Here is a 19,493-nt window from a genome sequence, read left to right as displayed (position 1 = left end):
GACTTTTTTCCCCTTATTTTTTACTAATTATCATTAATGAATTATTATTATTATATTAATTTATTCTTTACATTGGTATAAATGTAAATTATGAGATGATAGAAAATAAAGTTCTAATTCAAGAAAACTCATCCATAAAATGTGTGTGAAAGACGGCGAAGCGCGTTAGCGTTTCCTCTATAGTGCCCCTTGTGGCCATAATGCAAAATCTGCAAAAGAGAATTAATGCCATTTATTTACATATTTAGATACCGGTAATTATATTTTGCATTATATAATTTACCGTATATGGTAGGTTCCGACCTTCTGTCCGTATTCACAGCCTGGGCTGAAAAATACACCAGCATCTTCTAGAAGTCTGAGGCAGTAAAATGTATCTGGCTCCATTCCCAGCTCCTGGAATGATTTTCAGGTATCTCTGGTATTCCAATTTGTTTTTATGATGTATTATTGTATTTCCATTTCACTTTAAGGCTGCATTAACATGTGTCCTGATTTGGACCTAATCTTGGTTCAGAGTTCGGGGTTTTTAAAAGCCCATATAATTCAAAATTGATTCTTCTGAGTTTTAACCAAGTTATAATGCTGTCATTGCCTCAAAATCATACCAGGAGTTGCATTTTGTTTCATTCACACATGTTTGAGTAACCCTTCATTATTAGTCTGTCTACATCTCCAGAGCTCAAAACACTCTGTAAAGAGTAGCAATTCCTGGGCTGAAATCATCCAAATGATTCAAGTGAAGGTGTATGTAGTTTAAAAACACATTGGAGCACTTCCTGTATTACTACATGGCATCACGAGGTGGGACAGTTGTTTTCTGTTTGAAATAAGAACTCAGCCTAAATATGAAGGATTTTTGTATATCTGTGTGAATGAAACAAATTAAAACTCTAGGCATGTTTTTGATGAAGAAGCAACATAACAGGTCAGAAAATAGTGTAACACGGGCCCTATTATATCTGCCACACTCATGTAGGAATTTATAGTATAGTATGCTAACCTTTGCTTTTCGAATTGCTTTGGGTGGAAGGTATATTATTGGAAATGCAAAAGCTCCACCTTCCACTGGCTGACAAGAGACACCAGGCAGGCTGTTCAAAACTTCATGCACTATTCTTACATTATCTTTGATCAAAGTTTGCATTTGTTGTGTCTCCTACAACAATAAAAATTACAATTAAATTACATGACATGGCATTTATCTCACAATAGGACCAGTAATACGGTGTTATCATGTACTAACCATTCTATAGAGGGGGTAAGATGGGTCTCCTGGTTGTGGGGGACTTGCCATCACACTCAGGGCTATCTGACCTGGAGTGGGCGCATTGTCTTTGGAGAAAATGGTGAATACATGTTTCATAACTGCTGGGTCCAAGTTCACCAACTCCACGTAACCGCCTCGCAAGCCACACCTATAAGGAAACAATTATAATAATGATTTTAAATGGTGTAATTAGAAACAGAATTACTAAAGGGAGCATGGTTCTGTATTTTATTCAGTTTTTCTTCTTTGCTTTGTCTGACATATTCCACACTGTTAGAAAGTACAGTAAGTGTAAGCGGGTGACTTGAATACTCACAATATGTCGAGATAAAATGAGAAGAGCATAGCATATGATTCTGTGGTGAAAGATGAGTTGACCAAGGGAACTAATAGAGTAAATGAAGGACAAATTCTGTTGACACCAATGACATCATAGCTAACCAAATGGAACAATAAACTGGAGTTGTTCTTGTTAATACCAGTAATGCAACATTCCACTGCACACACTATAGCATTAAATTAACCTGTTTTTTGTTTTGTTTTCTGTTAAAATAACAGATGTTTTATTGTGTTTTTACTGTAAGTGGGGGCGGATGTGCATAGATCTGACTTATAACTTGGTGGTGGAATAACCCTCTTGTCTCCATGGAGAATGATGGGTTTAATGCCATACTGTGGATGATTTTAGGCAAAGTAATAACATCTTAATGGAGACAAGTATGGCTTTATCCTAACCACTTAATTAAGAATGCTTAGAAGGCTTAGTCACTACTTAATGACCTATAATTATTAGGTCTTTGTTAATAATTTATTAAGGATAATTAGGATGTAGCCTAGTTATTATAAAGTGGTGCCTATGTTTGAAGTACAATGATTACAAAAAGTGTCAAAGCCCATTGTCTTCCCTTTTGAAGATTTTGATGTATTGTATTTCTTATAATGATGTTTTAAATAATTATTGTGCTTTGTCTACATACGTACCTAGCACCAAAATCGGGAAATGACACTGGTATCGGATATTGGCACCAGTACTGAAAAATGTGCTGGATCAGATATCTGACAGCTTCAAAATACTGGTTCAGCCAATATCCTGGTTGAACAGAAAAGTCTCATAATGTTTGAGTTTTTATTTACACAAAGCTGTTCTTACTTGAGAGATAAATAACAGCTACAGAACATATTTGGATCAGTTTTGTCTTATTTTAGTTTAGTTTAAAGGAAATAAAGTGCTATTTTCAATCTCTGCACTAGTTTCTGTTGATATTGGGTATCCGTAGATTAATGCTATAGTATCGAAATTGGTACTGAAAGCAAAAAAGCTGGATCGGTGCATCCCTAGAGATGATAATGTTATGTAATGTTGATATAGTTAACAGAATACTCACTCTCCCAGGAAGCCTTTAGATGCAGAGTGAAATGAGGCTAGCTCCACTGTGTTAGAAAAAGGAGGTCCCATCTCAGCCAAAACTCTCTTATAGGACACAAATTCTATGTTGTCTTTGTAAATGCAGTCTTGATAAACCTGTCAATGAAATGAAAGTCCATGAGGCAATTTAGACTACTCATCTCTTTAAAACATTTCACTAAAAATCTTCTAATTTTGTCATTTTTGGTGAAGATTATAATTTCACTTTCTGGCTGGAACGCAGCAGATGTGACATACTAAGATGTTTGTTACCAAAAAACCACCATGTTGTAAAGAGCCAAAACTAAATAAAAAGTGCATAACAGTTATGAGTTGATGAATAAAAATAAATGACAACACAGTTATTTTATCCAACCGATGTTTAAAGGTGCACTGTGCAACCGTTCTGATAAACTTGGTAGTCACAGTGGAGACAGGTTAAAGGTCAGATCTATGGAGAAGCAAGCCTGCATATGGTAAAAATTCATGTTTTTAAGGTATTTTTTTTAGGTATGAAACACCTGTAATTGAACAAATGCAAGGGAGATATGTTTAATGCCCTACTGTGGGACATCCCAGGCAAAGAAATAACATCTCTAGCAAGTAACAGACCCTCCACCTTAGAAGTTACACAGTGCACCTTTCAATTGTCAGAAAACTGTCCCAAAAAAAAAAAAATCCTTCTTTGTGCGTAAATTATCTCTGCATTTTGGATGGAGTTGATGGCAGTTGATGACATAAATAAAGGAATTTGGTAAAAGAATTCAGCGCAACTTCCTTTATTTTCTCGATTTTAGTTTTCTACTTTTCTTCACAAACTGCCACTTAACTGATGTAATATTATGATGAATATTTACGACGTATCTCACTAAGCCCAGTCAAAATTAGAAAGATGTATGAATCTGTTAAATGCATTCACCATTCACTCACAGCAAATGTCACAAATATATAAAAAATATTTAGACAAACCTCATCTGCCAAGAGGAAGAGCCTCTTCTCTGACGCAAACCGAATTACGTCTTGGATAGATTTTCTACTTTGAACATGACCTATAATGTAAAATAAGGTACTGTTTTTCATTACAAAACTGTTATGTGTTATGTAGGCTTACATTTGTTAATATGAGAATGATTTCACTTATTTTTTCCTCAGTAGATAACCATTTTGGCATTTTGTGAAAGATAAAGGTTTATTATATGGCAATAACACAATTTCTAGTAGGGATGTATTGATATGATGCTGGTATCGAATATATCTGCGCCAATAGTGAAAAATTTGCTGGAGAGGATATCAGTTCCATGATATTGGTTAAGACAGTTCTGATAAGCCCTTTAATTGGGTGTAATAAGTTTATTTACAGGCTGATTTTGGCCTTATCTCTGTGGAGAAGTTATTGCTTTGTCTAGAATATTTATATCTATCATGTATTTGTTCAATTACAGATGTTTTGGGGATTCAAAATACATTGAAAAATACACGCAAGATATGTTTATGGCCATACTGTGGAACATTATAAGCAAAGCAATGACATCTCCATGGAGACCAGCAAGTGACGGACAATCCTACAAAGTGCACATTTAAAGTTTACAGTATTATCTATTATCTTACCTGAAGGATTTCCAGGATTGATGACATATAAAGCGACAGGATCATACTCTTGTTTTGCAGCTTCCAGCACTCTGTTCAGCTCCTCCACCTGCACCTCCCAGCCCTGCTCCTCGGACAGGTGGTACGGCACAGACACACCCCCCAGTCCCACCACAGACATGATGGAAACACAGTGCGAGGGCAGCGGAGTCAGCACCCCCGATCTCACTGCACTATCACTGCCATGTACCAGCAAACTTAAAATGTTCTACAAATAAAAGTACAAACAGTTTAAAATTGGATATCATGAACTTGTTTAGTTAAATGTGCTGTCCGTCTCCTAATACTGGAAAGTCCAGAAAATATTCCAGATGAGACTTTCCAACAACACAGTAGCACGAATGGATGAATGAATTAATTGATTGTGTTAATAACATCAGTCACATATATTTGAAAATAAGAGCTCTATTTATGCACTTTGTCAAATGTATTAGCAGACAAAATGTACCTGCAGGGCCCACTGAGAGCCTGGAGAAATGAGGATGCTTTCCGGGTCAGAGGGAACACCTCCATCTCGTCTCACAATGAACTCTGAAATCTGCCGAGCCACTTGTGGAATGCCGGGCAAGTCTGTGTATGAACCTGGAAAACAAAAATAGATAAGTACAATTCTATAAAGTTATTTGACCTTGCGCCATGCAACTTTTTTGCTTGCTCCATAGAGTTGTTATTGCTTTACCTTGAACAAGTTGAGTTCAGCAGTAGGTATCAAAACTTAATAATGTATTGTATAACGTGTAATCTATTTTATACGTTTTATAAGGTCCGTTTCAAGACTCCCAAAGCACTTGACAGAGCATTATTCATTCACTCCACAGCTGCCAGTAAGCTACTATTGTAGCAACAGCTAACCCTGGGAGCAAGGCTGCCAATCTGCGCCTATGGCTCCTCCGACCACCATAAACACTCACACACACCATATTACTAGGCCAAGTGTCTTGCCTATGGACACAACAACAGTTTTTGCCACTGGCACCCCACTCTGGCACCTGATGTTCCCAAAAGTCACCCATCAAATTACTAACCAGGCCTGGCCTTGCTTAACTTCAGAGATCAGATGAGATCAGTCTGCGACATGCCAGTATCTCCACAAAACCTATACTGGTTTACAACAAATGCATATACAGTGTTTTTATTGCGTTTGAAAGACATGCATTCTTACTGTGGGTGTGCTCGCCTCTCCACAGATTTCATCTGTGACTGGCAAAAGTACAGACAGAATGTAGCGTGTATTTATTTTCAGTTTATTTTACCACAGCTATACACTTACCCATGCTGCCCCCTTGACACTCGCTGAGCAGCCCTTGAGCTCTCTGCCTCACATCTGCAGGGAGAGTGTCATCATTCAAGAGCTTTGGGTACAGACATGCAGCCAAAACCTAAAACATGTGACAAATACGAAATATTAATCCCAAACAGGTGAAACAAAGTAGTGTAAACAGGAGTTACCTGTCGGGCAAATGTGAGGGGCTTGAGGCCGTGTCTATGGGGGTCGCCCCATGTCAAGTCGATTATCTTAATGTAGGGCTTTTTCACTCCCTGCACAAACGTACAAGAATATAAGACATATATTGTAACACATTTCTAAAGTCAAGAGTGAATACCTCCCTTATCAAGAGGGTAAATGTTTCTCTGATAGTTCAAAATGAAAAAAAAAAAAAAAAAAAGAAACATAGAAAAAAAGATGAATAAGTACAACAAACCTGCCTGAGCTCCTCTTTAATCTGCCCTGCTCGTTGGGCCAGAGCTGTGTCCTGCATGGGCCTTATGCTCCTCACACTAGAATTGATCTTCTGAAGAACCACAGACATCCTCTCTAGTCACCTCTGCTTCATTCACTGTGGAGCTCCAACTAAACAACTTTATATAGAAAGTACAACACAGTGATATGAGCTCGGATAATCATCACATAGGTGAATGTTTAACTCTACTCGAAGCCAGGTCTCTGTAGAATTGATTTGTGCTCCTAAAGAGGCAGGCCTATTTGTAAGTTTCAACCTGTGGGCAAATAATCAAACCACATGTTTCTATAAACAAACAGGCATAGGCATAAGGCAGAGTAGACTATTATGTCTATATATTTTTTCATGACTGGATTTGGTGATTTGACTCTGACTATTTTATGATCACCATCAACTGTGTACTATAGTCTATCTTTATTTTATCCAGAGGTTTGCAGGATTGACATGGAATATTTTTAAACTTTAGTTCCTAGTCGGACATAAATAAAAAGCGTACAGTGGCACTTCCTGTTTTGTTTTTCTTTCGCTCTGTGTCTGCTCGGTTCGGGTAGACATGGACCCCTTATCAGAACACAGTCAAGAGCGTACTGTGGACGTTGGACAAAACGCTCTGTTGACGGCCCGGAGGACCGTCTGATCCTTGGCCTTCAGCAGCGGGCTTCTGTTGCACCTGCAGCGGGACCTGGTTCGGTTCGTCGCAGCGTCATGGCTCTGAGCTCGGGATGGGCTCCTCCAGCCCCGCTACCTGCCTCTCAGCAGGCTGTGTGCGGCGGCCCTGCCCCCGCCGCCTGCTGCAACACGGTACTTATGTCAGTCCGGGTTTCGGTGTGTCACTCCGGGATCCGGCCGCTGTGCCTTCCCGGGGCAGGGAGCGAGGCTCTCCGCCTGCAGCTCTCCATGGACCCGAGCCGCGCCGGAGAGTTCCGCCTGGCGCTGCGAGACACGAGCGGCAGCCGTAGCGTGGTGAGCTCCACACGGATGTGTTTACTGTGTGTTTGGCAGGGCTGGGACATTTTGAATGAACCAGATAAAGCACGTTGATGTATCGGCTTATCTCTCCATTTTACAATGGCCATACATGATAAATACACAATGTGCCACATCAATTACTGGTAACATCCCCAAACCTCAACTCTAAAGATCAGAAACACACTGGCCATATTCAGCCCTATATTCACACAGGACTGTGTTTATCCGACAACAGTAAACTACTGCACCAAAATGCAACATTATTTCAGGTTTACCATGATTATTAAGCTGCTAAACTCATAGGTTATTTTCATCTTCTCAACCACGTCCAAAGGACAAGTCCAAAAGAACTGCCAAGATTTACAAGCAGAGCAACAGATCATCACTTTGGTGGCCTAGAATTTCCAGTGAGAACATGTCCTCATTGCTGGTTGAGGAGGGTTCTGTGACTTTATTCTGAATTATTTTGTTGGACCTCAACATCCATACTAAACTGGTTTAAGGTAGACATTATTGTTTGTAGCTTACAAGGACTTTAACTTATTGTAGATTCAAGATGGAATTGGAAAAAATTGGCAACTCTGATTACCTTTAAGATGTGTATTTTTGTGCTTTATGTCCTCAGTTCATTGCAGAGTTCGATCTGCGCTCGGTGCAGTATGAGGTGAAGTCCCCTCGCTGTCATGAGATGCGTCTGGCTGCTCCTCCACATGACTGCATCCGTTTCAACTTCCGCTGTGACCGGGAGGCCGAGGAGTGGGCCACTGTGGTCATGTCCTCACTCAGAGAGGCACATAGAGGTATGGACTTCATCATCATAGACTAAAAGAGAATAAAGGAGGGAGTGAAACTATAGTGTATAAAAATAGCAGATTAAAAATGACTCAAATGAAACAAACTTAATGCTATCTTTCAAATGATTTTACAATTCACTCACTGTTGTAAAAATGTGTTTCATTAAGTTTACATTAAATAGATTCCTTCAAATTACTTCACTTTTTTAGTAATTGCATGTTAGGGCTGTCACAGTAACCGCAATATTGTATGATCACCGCCCGAGTGTTCAGGTGACTGCGGTAACCGCATTTTGCATTTTTATGAGGCTCCATGTACATGCCCGACCAATTAATGTTTACGTGGCTCTGAGCAAATGTGTTGAAATACTAGGACCTGACCCGAACCTGCGCACATTGAAACTAATGTATGGCACGCCACGGCAGCTGGCTGGAGTATCTGTGGGGGTGCACCTTCTTTTCATTTGGCGATAGTTGCATGAGGACAAAAGTTGTTACCTGCACAAAGAGGTGCAGGTAATACATGCAAATACAAAAGTTAATGCTTAACCACGAATTAATCACTGTGGCACTCCCTCATGCCTATTTTGTGACATCCGTTTAGATTCAATGTGGACATTAAAGGTACACACAGTGCGTACAGGCATACCCCTGCAGCTGCCTCTGTGGGGGTTTACCATGGGTGTACGGGCTTTGCATGTTACTCACTACATGTGCACATGCACGTGTCTGCCACTTAGGCTTGGGTGTTTATACAGATATTTTTCAAATACATCCCCAAAGTAAATGTATAAGTTACCGCAAGGGAAATTCTTGACACACGACAGCTCTATTGCACAGTATAGCAAACATTATGATACAAATCACAAATACATACTGAGTTTCTGTTTTCTGTTACAGTTTCAAATATCAACCCGTGTGAATCGGACAGTACACAGACAGCAGCAGAGGCGTTCAGCTCGGCCCCCTCTCTCCCTCGCTCAGGTGAGTACTTCCTGTTTGTTACCATGTTGTTTCTCTTTTTATGGATGTCACTGATAAACCACTGCCTCTTCTTTCAACCGCAGAGGAGCTGTGTTTGGAGCTGGCCAAAGCGATAGAAGCCGGGGACAGTCAAGCAGCCTCCCAACATGCCTCAGCCCTGGCTCGTCAGAAAGCAGCTCTCACCATCCAGTTAGCTCAGAACAACTACACAGAGGGGGAAATTAAGTAAGAGGGCAAGGGCACATGTGGCAAATAGTTGAAAGTTTTTTTGTTTTAAAATTGTAATTTTGTTTTGTTTTTTTCTTGTTTGTTTTCAGTTTATCAGTGGTAGTGGAGGATGTCTCATCGTCATGTTGTGTAACAGTTAAAGTGTTCCCCTACATGACAGTGGCTGCACTAAAACAACAGGTCAGTTAAAGCACAACCTCAGTGTTGATTTATATGTGTCTTTCTTGCATTTGAAAAAAGCTCAAATGTTTTTCACTTTTTTCCCACCCTTTTCTCTCACTGTGTCTTCCTTTTCTGTGTGTATGATCTGAAAATGCATTTGCTAATGGGGACTCTACATTTTCTTCTCTGCAATCATACCATAAACATTATCAATGGTGATTTAAACCAAATGATGCAGATGTCCATAGAACATGTGTGAAGCTGCCTTGTGTCTTCTATAGGTGTTCCTTGAGTATGGTTTTCACCCACGGGTGCAGCGCTGGGTGATTGGCCAGTGCCTGTGCACAGACCCCAGGTCTCTGGCCTCTTATGGGGTGCAGAAAGATGGGGACACAGCGTACTTGTACCTGATCTCCGCTCGCCAGGCACGCATCACCAGACAGCTGTTCCAACAGGACCTGGAGAGTGCCCTCCTTGCCCCTCCTCCTCCTCCAGGAAATGGCCCCATGTCCCAAGACCGTAGGGGTTACAGCACCCTGCCTACCAGGCTACACAATAATCAAGGTCTCAGCTGCTACTAGGCTACTCTTGTGCATATTTCTATGTTCATATTTCTGCATTTTTTCTATATTTCTTTAGTTCTGCAAAGCTTTAGTTAGGAGATGTGCATTTACATAAAATAATTTCCTTTTTTTTTTTTTATATATGACACTGGTTTGGTCTGCAGGTGGCTCGGGGTCAGCAGTTGACCTTAAGGACATCCTAGACTTTGAGAATCTACAAATAAATGACAAAACCAACAAAGCCAGTAAAACACAAGTGAGTCATCTTGTTTAGTTCATTGTTATGAAAATGTTTTAGTACTAAGTTCCTTTTAAAATATAGATTAACTTGCATATTTTTCACTTTTAGCAAACAGAATGGGCCTGTCCCTTGTGCACGTTCATCAACAAGCCATCTCGCCCCGGCTGTGAGATCTGTGCCACGGCCCGCCCCGACTCACACGCCCTACAGGTGCCCCTTAATGCCCCATCAATGCCTCCATATACCAATAACTCCCATCAGCTTTCATATTAACACTTGTCTTATTTGTACAGGACAAAGGAAGGCGAGAGGAGCGGGCAGATGCTGGTTTAGGCTGTAGCTGACTGTCTGGTGGAATGTTCATTAATGTGTATACGCTGACACAGAATGGAGGTTAACCATACACTTTATTACACAGGCTATGTGGTTAACGTCTTACTATTTAACTCAAACTCATAAGGCTGCGTTCACTGTGTGCAGGCTCTTCTGTTGCTTTTTTTACAGAGTTGCAAAATCTTTAATCTAGACCAGAGTTTCACATTTTAATTATGACAATTATTATTTACAATCAGGCCTCTATTTAGCAACAAAAAAATGAAAGTGGGTAGGACAACACAAACTCCTTGATTATTTGTTTGTGTAGCCTAATTTATTAACTTCTGACATTACAAGAAATTACTCAAACAGCTCATTACATTTTATTTAATTTTAACCACTAGTTCTGTTTCTCATTATTTTCCTAATTTCCTAATCTCACTAATTACCATGTTGTTTGGCTAGAGGAGCATATCAAAACCAAGTTCACTATTCTAACAAGTGAGGTAAAAAAGTCTCACCAGTTTGAAAGTGCACTATGTAACTTTTCAGTTATTTGTCTCCATGGAGATGTCATTGATTTGGTTGGAGTGTTTCTTAGTATGGCATTAAACTTAATGCCTTACTTAACTTAACTTAATGCTTTTATATAATTATGTCTTTATAATGCCAAAAAAAAACCTTGAAAACTTGCATTGTAACTGTGAGTGGGGTCACCTCTCCACAGGTCTGACTTGACTCCATGGAGATAGAGGAGTGTAATGCCATACCGCAAACGCTCCATTCCAGAAAAGTTACTCAATGCCCCTTTAAAACTGCATGTAGACCTCGTTTTGCGCCATAGTGAACGCAGCCTGCCTATAGTTAATGGGACGTGCACTGAGGGTCTGTGGGACACTGTAGCATGTAACCTGCAGAGTTCATAGCCACATCACATAGTCAAGGCAGCCACCCCAATTTTAGCAAGACTATTTATTTTAGGCTTGTTGTGCTATGGAGACAAAACACAGACTGCTTTCTATTTATTTTAAAGGGGGTTCTAATGCGTGGTCTTTTGGAGTTGGAGATTTCGTGGGACATTTTGTGATACGAGATGGTAATGATTAAGTGAAAAAATAAGCCTTGTACCAAACTGTTTTAACTGCAGCTGGTGCCATTTAACCCTACTGGAAGTGAATGGGGAGAGAGGGTGAGGAGATATGTTGTGTTTACAGGGTTTGTCAAGTGCTTTTAATTTTTATAACATTGTATTAAGTGTATTATTTTTATCTGAGATTGTGCAAAGGATGTACATTTTCATTGTTCATCTAATTTACTTGATTCTGTCTGGAAGGATCTGCTTGAGTACATAATGCTGTACAATTTTAGCTGAATAAACACAATTCAACTATGACTGCTATAGTCAATTTCTTTCTCTTTTTTTATGTTGGGTGTTGTCATGATATTTACATTTCAAAGTTGATTTCGATACTAAGAAATAGGCTCTATAGTCAATACCGATTCCGATACCATGGTAATTATAAAAGATACTAAAGCTATTCAGGAAAGGGTCATTTCTGTCCTGTGAATGTAACTTTTTTTTATACTTCAAATTAGTATTTAGTTTTGATACTAGATTTTGTATTGATTAGTCTCTGATTATCAATACTTTTGACTATTAGTAATCTAAATAAATAGTTATTAGTGGTATTTTTTCAACAAAATAACACATTTATTTCACATTTTATTTCAACAGTATAAATAAAAAAACATGTAAAAGGCAGTCAAATCTAGTACCCTTTGTCATGATGGCTCAGACACAAGCCACCTCCCATAACATACAGAACAAAAAACAGTGCAAAAAGAACATTAAAATTTTATAAAGGCAAAAAACAATTGTAACATTTGCAAGTATAGTGTAATTTAGTCATTTCTGTTTCTGTGTTACTGATTTACCATTATTTATCAGTGTTCTAGTTTTTTAAAGTAAGATTTCACAATTTATTGTTTATTTAATTTGATTATTAACAGAATGTGAAAGAATAGCAAACTATTCCAACTGCAGATACTATAGGTTTACTAAATACTGTCTGCTTTTAACGATTTCATCTGAAGTTTTTAATTTTTGCTGAAAAATATTTTAGATTTGTGTTTCGATTTTATGCTGAAAACCTAATAAAAAATTAATCATTTCAATAAATATACAGTGTTTAGCTGCAAATACAACATAGAACCCCTTAAAAACATAGACTTTATTCCTGTGTAATCCCTCAGTTGTTCAGGTAGGTTTCATAACAAAAGAAAATTCAATTCTATCAAGTGGACAAAAGTTTTGTGAAGTAAAGATTTTTTGCAGACATTTCATACTTATTGTAGTTCAATAGACCAAGTGAAAACTGTAAACAAATCCTCCTCCTACAGAGATGTCCCAGTAGTACATGACCAGAACAGAAGAAGCTGCTTGGCTGAGTAGCAAACATCTTCACTCTAAAACTTTTGTCCAGCTGAGTTTTCAATTGCTATACTGTATTCCTGTAATTTCTTAGAGTGAGTCTTTAAAACAAAAAGTTCCCTACATTCCCAGAGACCTGATGATCAGTAGAGGGAGCTACACTCTTGAATCAACAGATGCGTACACAGCACACTCCCTCATCCTATTCCTTGGGTCAAAGGTCATTTAAAGTCTTAATGGCCTGCAAATAAGTTCTTATCAAATTCAACTCTCATCATTGTAGGCTCTAGTTCCAGAAAAGGATGTTCCAGAAAAGCAGCCAGCATGGGTAGACGAGCAGGGAGATGAGGGGGTAAACCAGAGATCCGTACAGGGAGTGGTCCAGAATTCCCTGAGATATGACGGACAGGAAAAGCATCCAACCCTCCTGGAAGCTCACGGGCATCTCCTGCAACTCCTGGAAGAAGAAGACGGAGAAGAGCAAGGTGCAGGCCGGACTCAGGAGCACCAAGATGAAAGCTGACAGCACCCTAGGAGAAGATAAACAAAATAATTAACTTTTCTCAAATCACTTAAATTTTTCTCACTTTTTTACAGTCATGAAATTGTATTTATGTATGTTCATCAGCATTCCAGCATCCCTGTGGTCAAATATAGGTCAGATTTGTGGAGAGACAACCCCAATCACATAGGGTGCATATTTTTCAGGGTAACAGGAAAAAAATGTGGTGTCTGATGGGAGCTGCTTTAAATGAAACTAAAGCAAAAAACTAATTCTGAAAGGATATGCTCATAGTTATGCATTCATTTCTTACTTGGGGACATGCGGTGTGACGAAGGCTGCAATGGGCACTAGAGTGAGAGCCAGGATGAAGCCCAGAGAGAAGTTAATAAGAGCGGTGCAGCCCAACAGCACGGCCAGATACAGCACTGCCACGAGCTTCAGCACCCTCCAGCCCTGCTCCGTGCCTTCTCCTGACAGCAGCCTGTAACACACAACCAGACAACACCAGACATACCCAGACATGTGGTTAGGGGGGTCCTGCTATTTGGAACGCAACAGAGGTTTGGATGCAATAAGTAAGCTTTAAACAGTAACAGCCAGATATGTTAAAAGTTCAAACAGCATAACAGTGATAAAGCAAAAATAAGAATTCTTCCATTTTCCTAACATTGATTGATCTGGATTTTTGATTCAGTTAAATAGTTTCTTTAAAAATAACAACCTAAAAATATCTGAAATGATTTAATGAATATCAACACTGAGGTTTTGATACAAGTGAATCTTTCGATGCCCAGCCCTAAATACAACAAAGCTGGGTGGACTTGCTAATGTTTATGCTAATGTTTAAAAATGAAAACCACACCATAACTCAGTGCTGACAAAGTAAACGATGCAGGCAGTTACTCAAAAAAGTTACTGTCCCAAAAATGACATTCTGGAGATATTACAGACATGCATAAACACCAGAAATGCATATTTGTATTTTGTCATTATTAAATTCACCTCCATTCAAATACACATTCACAATACAGACCTTGTCAGTGAACTGTAAGGGCATAAACAAAAAGTATAATTTACTATGAAATTTTATGAGATTTCTATCAAGTTTATGAATGAAACTGCAATCATACCATCCAGAGTTGTGATTTACGGCAGTACATTGCATTCACTTGAATAAAAAAAAAAGTTTTTGATTTTATTAGAAAAACATTTCTGTTTTAACAGAAAAGTTACTTACTGACTGACTCTCTGACTAACTCTCTACAGACGACACACTGGAGCATGTCCCAGTGATCAGCTGATTGCACATATTTTATCTCCTAAGGCCTGAGGTGCTATAGAGACATAATGAGGCTACTAATAATAGAACTGAAATTGTAAATTGTAAAAAATACGCTGCCATATGACTCAGTGGTACCACATATATGCTGTTTGCCGAATATTTTTCTATTCTTCATTGTCTCAATAAATCCTACTTGGGTCAAAACTAAATAATTTAAAATTAAGAAATTCATGGGAGACGAAATACCTTCTATTTGAACACAAATTACTAATAGTTTTGTACCTGTGTGTGTTGTGTGGTAGTGCCAGGCCAGCTGTGTACACTGCAATAGCCGTCAGCACCACAGCCTCAGTCTCAGACACAGGGAAGTGTTCTACTGCCACCTCCTGGAAGTGGATGGGGAGTGCATACAGAGCTGCTCCGGTCACATGACTGATCACCAGAGGGGTCAGCACTGACAGGACCCCCATACTGGACTGTACAAAGCAAAACAATGGTTATTGTCATATGTTAAAAACAAGTATAAATATGTTTATTAAATACAAAGGAAATGTTGCTGACTTGTTTAATGGGAGCAACTCCATCTTCTGGTGGTGGTGGAGCTGTCAGTTGAACCCAAAGATCTAAGGCCTATTTCATTGTTAAGGGCAGTAACCAAATTTAGAAATATTGGCTGGCTGCTGTAAATATATATTGTCAGGAACATGTTTTGGGAACTTTTCACAAAATTAAGAGGTGTCAGCACTACAGTATTATACTATTGATGTGCATATAGTGGTTTAAAAACAAAATACTGTTGTAAAAATGTATTTGCTCCCTTTAATTAAAACATAGCTATACCTTTACTATTGTTTACTATTCCTGCTACAACTGCATGTTGTTCTATTCACATTCATGTATTTTGATTGAACCAGTTTAAAGGATACACGCATGAAGAGGATGGCGGCCAACAGACCAAAGGCAGGCATGTAGTATCCGATGGAGACAAAATGTGACAGTGAAGGCATGAGGTAGAAGAAGTAGGACTGGTGAAGACGCTCCAGGAGATTGTTCAGCTTACGGTACATCCCTTCAAGGAGTCTAAAAGATACACGAAAGAAAACAGTATTAAAAGGTGCCCTATGTAATCTTTTCTGGAGAAGGGTCAGCCATGTACTTGCTTCCATGGAGATGCTGCCTGGGATCCTCTACAATATGGTATTAAACTTATTGAATACTTGGGTGTTTTTATTGTTTTAAAAATATATATGTTCTCACAGTGAACAGTGTTGCCTCACAGATCTGTGCAAAAGAAAAAAAAACTGATCCGCACTGCAGTTCTTTAGAGCTTTGTATTTTAATGACACCACAAGGTGACGTTTTCTTTTTCCTTTTGTACAATTTTCGTACTTGGACCCAGCATGTAGTTGCAACTTTCTCTATCTCTATCTAACAGTATTATCTCTTCACAAATCTGATCTGTAACTTGGTCTAGTGGTGTTACCATGGTGATAGATTAGTTTAAGGTTATACTTTCGAACAATACACAGAATGCAATAACATCTCTGATGAACTGACAGATTTTTCTTGTATATTTTTGTTCATTGTTTAAAAATTAGCTTCTGATTATTTAACACATCTCCTTTCCAAATGTATTTATATAAATGTACACTGACCTGCCAATAGTGGTAGCGTCAGTCTTGTATTGTCTGAAGCTGTTGATTCCTTTGATGGTGGCTGCTTCAATGTGGTAGCGCAGAAACAGGCCGTGATCTCCCCACGGCCGACCGCTGGCCTGCTTCATCACCATCAGCATCATCGTTTGGACAGCATGACTATAGCCCGAAACACTGTCCCAATCGTTCCTCTGTAACTAAATACACATAAAAAATACATATATATTACTATATACAATGGACTTCTAATAACACTTTTAGAACCCAGTGGATATGGCAAGTTAGAGTACTAGTTTCAGTGAATCATAGTTTGTATAATTTTATTTAACTATTTATCTAGTTTCCTATTGTTGTTCTATTGTTGTTTTAGTGAAATTTCTATTTTTACTTCCTGGTTGGACATGGGCAGCAGATGACAGTAATTTCATAACTGTTAACTAGCAACCACAACTTAAGAACCAAAATTCATCGAAATAACACAATAGTTATGGTTAGACAAATAAAAGCAAATGACAGCATCTTTATTTTGTTAAATGAAAGTTTAAGAAAAATGTCTTCCTTCCGTGTAAATTGTCCCTGAATTTTGGATGACTTCTTGGTTGTTGATGACAAAGATAGAGGTATTCATATTAAAACTCAACAATGCTTCTTGTATTTATATACCGTTCTTTTTAGCTTTTTGCTTTCTGCAAACTGCCACTTAAAATAATGAAAAATATTTACAACAAGACCTATCCCAACAAACCAAGTCATAATTTGAAAAACATGAAAACCTGCCATATGCACTTTAAAACTGATGATGTGGTTATGCTACCTTTCCTTGAATGGTGCAGAGGACTCCAATCTTCTGGCAAAATGCATAGAAAAGATTTGCCAAGTCTAGGTTGGGAAGCTGCCCATTCAGGCCCTCCAAAACAAGATCTAAACTGGTCACAACGTCACTGTTTAGTTCTATAGACAAGGCCGCTTGGATTGAACCTCCACGACCCTGCAGAGGAGACCAATCCATGCCTAAAAGAAGCAGGTAATTTTATATTGCGGTTAAATATAAACATCTTTCAGAGTCTGGCATATACATCGTAAATAATATATAAAGTATGAAGTATTTATAAATTGCATACCGGTTGTGTTGGTGTGGTGGTAGCCTTCCAGCCAAGCCTGCATGCCAATCAGATCATGCTCATTCACCAAGAATATGATGTCCTTAGCCCAGTAAATTTGATCTGTGTCATGATAAACAGTAATCACATTAGTTATACATAAAGAACTTAGCATTTAAATATGGACATGATAATTAGTGTAGGTTTGGTAACTTGCTGAATCTAAAAGAATTATTTACTTTTAGTGTGTTTTTCAACTATAAAGGAGCATCTTGTGGTGGATAAGCAAAATGCACAATACAAGTTCTTTTATGGATGTTTTTACAATTGTTGTTATTTAGTCACTAATCGCCCATTTTTGTCCTGATGTGGACTTGGTTTGGTTATGTTCTAGTGTTCAGTTCTGGTCTAGTCTATGTTTAGTTTTACGTTTAGTCCCAGATTTGTCCTGGTTTTGTGCCAATTTAATTGTAAAAGATATATTAATTTGTAAGAAGATATGGAATAGATGCTGCACAATTACAAAATATTATTGAAGGTATTGTTACCAACTTTGCATTATCATACCACTGTGCTTTTTGTACATTACTTACTTCTAAAGTATTGTGCCAGTCCAAGCAGCAGCCCCACAGCCTGGTTGTTGTCATCTCCTGGACTGCACGGAGCACTCAGCACCAGGGCTTCTGTCCGTGGAGCTCTGGGGGCTCGAAGGATTCCATACACGTTTGTGCCTTTCACCATCTGCATTCAAAAGTTAAATTCATATTTATAATTAAGTATTAATTTTGTCTTTTGTGTATACAGGACACAGCTGTTACATGAACTCACATATCTCTCCTTGTTTTCATCAGGGAAAGGAAGGGTGCGAGAGAATCTTTGGGTATAAACTTCTAGCCCACGAGCCTGCATCGTCTTCACCAGCCAATCCACTGGCATACCACTGAAAATGACAAATTAGGACACACATAGAACATTTATCAACTAGAATGAGACATTTTTTCCAAAAAAAATATGAAAAATAATAATTACTTATCCGGTAAAATAAATAGAATATTGTTCAGTCTGTGTAAGTAGATTCTGAGATTTTTTTTAATTTTGAGACAGGGACAATGCACATTTTTTTACATAACCTTAACAGGAGAGATGCATTGTACCAGGTTGTAGCACTAGTGCTAATTTCCACCTGTAGTCCCTGGGTAGGTTCATTGGTTGATTGTATTTAACTGACCTTGCCTATCAGCTGTTCTTCCTGTAGACGTATGTAGCATGTTTTGGGTTGGATGGATTAAATGGATTAGTTCTAGTTATAGCAAAGGGATAAATACAGTTACAATGCCTTATCATTCAGCATCACTGAATTCTGAACTGATCTCACAAAAATGTTGGAAAGAGTTGTACAATATAATATAATCAAATGTTCTTTCCTCACCCAGCTTTCCTCTTGTGTGCTGCAAACTCCCTGCCTGTGGCCAGAGCTCTCTCTCCAGCCGGGAAACGCTCCTCTACCATAGTGGAGCCCATGGCGTTCTCTGACATGTACGTCCGTAGAGTGAAGGGCTCAAAGGCAAGCCCCATGAACCAGGCCACACCCGCCATGTAGCAGACCACACTGGAGACAGTGACAGAGAATCAGAGTCAGTGAATGTTGTATGCGCATGTTGTAGCATATTGTAACTATTGGGGACCTACCATATAGGAGCATTGAGGCGGGTGAGAAGAGTGATCAAAGCCCTTCTCCTGTTTGGGTCAGACAGGAGCCCCATATTGTGTCTGGTATACAAAATACAAATAAAATCAGCATTGCACAATATTTACTTCCAATGTGCTGTCTTAAAATATACACAGTGTGTCATAAATCTTGCCAATCCAAGTGTGATTTTAGTACTATTGCTCTACAGTGTAAAAAACATTGTGCCACCATTCATTTACACACTGTCTCACTGCAGCCATCGGCATCAATTACGCTTTAAAACATTATACTGTTTCTAAGAGTCATTATTTATCGCTTAAATTATTAATTGGATTGAAATATAAATGACGACATACCTATTTACACCTTACAGGGGGTGACATCCAGCTATAAAAGATAAAAGATTTTTCCTGAGCCAGATGCTGCTAGGACTGCTGCACTGCTACTTCCTTGTTTCCGGGGGGCAGAAAATCCGACGGACGGGAAATGAATTCTCCACAGACCGCAACA

The 19,493-nt window shown here is 38.8% G+C and overlaps 3 protein-coding genes across 3 annotated transcripts; 1 reads left to right on the top strand and 2 right to left on the bottom strand.

The window, feature by feature from the left end:
* Positions 1-4: 4 nt before the first annotated feature.
* LOC110159563 (alanine aminotransferase 2-like) lies at positions 5-6,157 on the bottom strand. Its single transcript, XM_020924133.2, has 11 exons — positions 6,026-6,157; positions 5,772-5,861; positions 5,593-5,701; positions 4,771-4,904; positions 4,284-4,530; positions 3,645-3,724; positions 2,656-2,792; positions 1,247-1,418; positions 1,004-1,159; positions 284-396; positions 5-209 (listed from the first exon to the last, which is right to left on the bottom strand). Exons 1-11 carry the CDS (start codon positions 6,131-6,133, stop codon positions 119-121), a joined length of 1,437 nt encoding a protein of 478 aa, XP_020779792.1. The 5' UTR covers positions 6,134-6,157; the 3' UTR covers positions 5-118.
* Positions 6,158-6,567: 410 nt separating this feature from the next.
* LOC110158338 (ranBP-type and C3HC4-type zinc finger-containing protein 1) lies at positions 6,568-11,713 on the top strand. Its single transcript, XM_055151622.1, has 9 exons — positions 6,568-7,027; positions 7,659-7,833; positions 8,728-8,811; positions 8,895-9,036; positions 9,129-9,219; positions 9,483-9,765; positions 9,929-10,020; positions 10,114-10,215; positions 10,299-11,713. Exons 1-9 carry the CDS (start codon positions 6,770-6,772, stop codon positions 10,347-10,349), a joined length of 1,278 nt encoding a protein of 425 aa, XP_055007597.1. The 5' UTR covers positions 6,568-6,769; the 3' UTR covers positions 10,350-11,713.
* A 314-nt stretch (positions 11,714-12,027) lies between these two features.
* gpaa1 (glycosylphosphatidylinositol anchor attachment 1) lies at positions 12,028-19,469 on the bottom strand. The gene is made up of 13 exons (XM_020922959.2): positions 19,340-19,469; positions 18,983-19,063; positions 18,723-18,902; positions 18,122-18,233; positions 17,887-18,034; positions 17,315-17,416; positions 17,008-17,204; positions 16,194-16,390; positions 15,465-15,618; positions 15,100-15,168; positions 14,821-15,014; positions 13,567-13,737; positions 12,028-13,281 (listed from the first exon to the last, which is right to left on the bottom strand). The coding sequence occupies exons 2-13, from the start codon at positions 19,054-19,056 to the stop codon at positions 13,038-13,040; spliced, it is 1,842 nt and encodes a 613-aa protein (XP_020778618.1). The 5' UTR covers positions 19,057-19,063; positions 19,340-19,469; the 3' UTR covers positions 12,028-13,037.
* Between the last annotated feature and the right edge of the window lie 24 nt (positions 19,470-19,493).

Source organism: Boleophthalmus pectinirostris, unplaced genomic scaffold (assembly GCF_026225935.1).
Source record: "Boleophthalmus pectinirostris isolate CB_2022bp ecotype Guang Dong unplaced genomic scaffold, ASM2622593v1 HiC_scaffold_16, whole genome shotgun sequence".
Taxonomy (NCBI): Eukaryota; Metazoa; Chordata; class Actinopteri; order Gobiiformes; family Gobiidae; genus Boleophthalmus; species Boleophthalmus pectinirostris.
The sequence above is the reverse complement of the archived record's forward strand: the minus strand, read 5'-3'. Positions and strand labels throughout refer to the sequence as shown.

What these genes read in the sequence shown, in the direction of transcription:
- LOC110159563 (XM_020924133.2), bottom strand. Translation starts at nt 6,133, where the DNA reads ATGTCTGTGGTTCTTCAGAAGATCAATTCTAGTGTGAGGAGCATAAGG. An exon ending in TCTAAAGGCTTCCTGGGAGA is followed by an intron (nt 1,419 to 2,655) that starts GTGAGTATTCTG and finishes GTTTCCTTATAG; the next exon opens with GTGTGGCTTGCGAGGCGGTT. An exon ending in CTTACCCCCTCTATAGAATG is followed by an intron (nt 1,160 to 1,246) that starts GTTAGTACATGA and finishes TTATTGTTGTAG; the next exon opens with GAGACACAACAAATGCAAAC.
- LOC110158338 (XM_055151622.1), top strand. Translation starts at nt 6,770, where the DNA reads ATGGCTCTGAGCTCGGGATGGGCTCCTCCAGCCCCGCTACCTGCCTCT. An exon ending in CGAGCGGCAGCCGTAGCGTG is followed by an intron (nt 7,028 to 7,658) that starts GTGAGCTCCACA and finishes TTATGTCCTCAG; the next exon opens with TTCATTGCAGAGTTCGATCT. An exon ending in ACAAAGCCAGTAAAACACAA is followed by an intron (nt 10,021 to 10,113) that starts GTGAGTCATCTT and finishes TTTCACTTTTAG; the next exon opens with CAAACAGAATGGGCCTGTCC.
- gpaa1 (XM_020922959.2), bottom strand. Translation starts at nt 19,056, where the DNA reads ATGGGGCTCCTGTCTGACCCAAACAGGAGAAGGGCTTTGATCACTCTT. An exon ending in ACTGGCACAATACTTTAGAA is followed by an intron (nt 17,417 to 17,886) that starts GTAAGTAATGTA and finishes ATCATGACACAG; the next exon opens with ATCAAATTTACTGGGCTAAG. An exon ending in GACGCTACCACTATTGGCAG is followed by an intron (nt 15,619 to 16,193) that starts GTCAGTGTACAT and finishes TGTATCTTTTAG; the next exon opens with ACTCCTTGAAGGGATGTACC.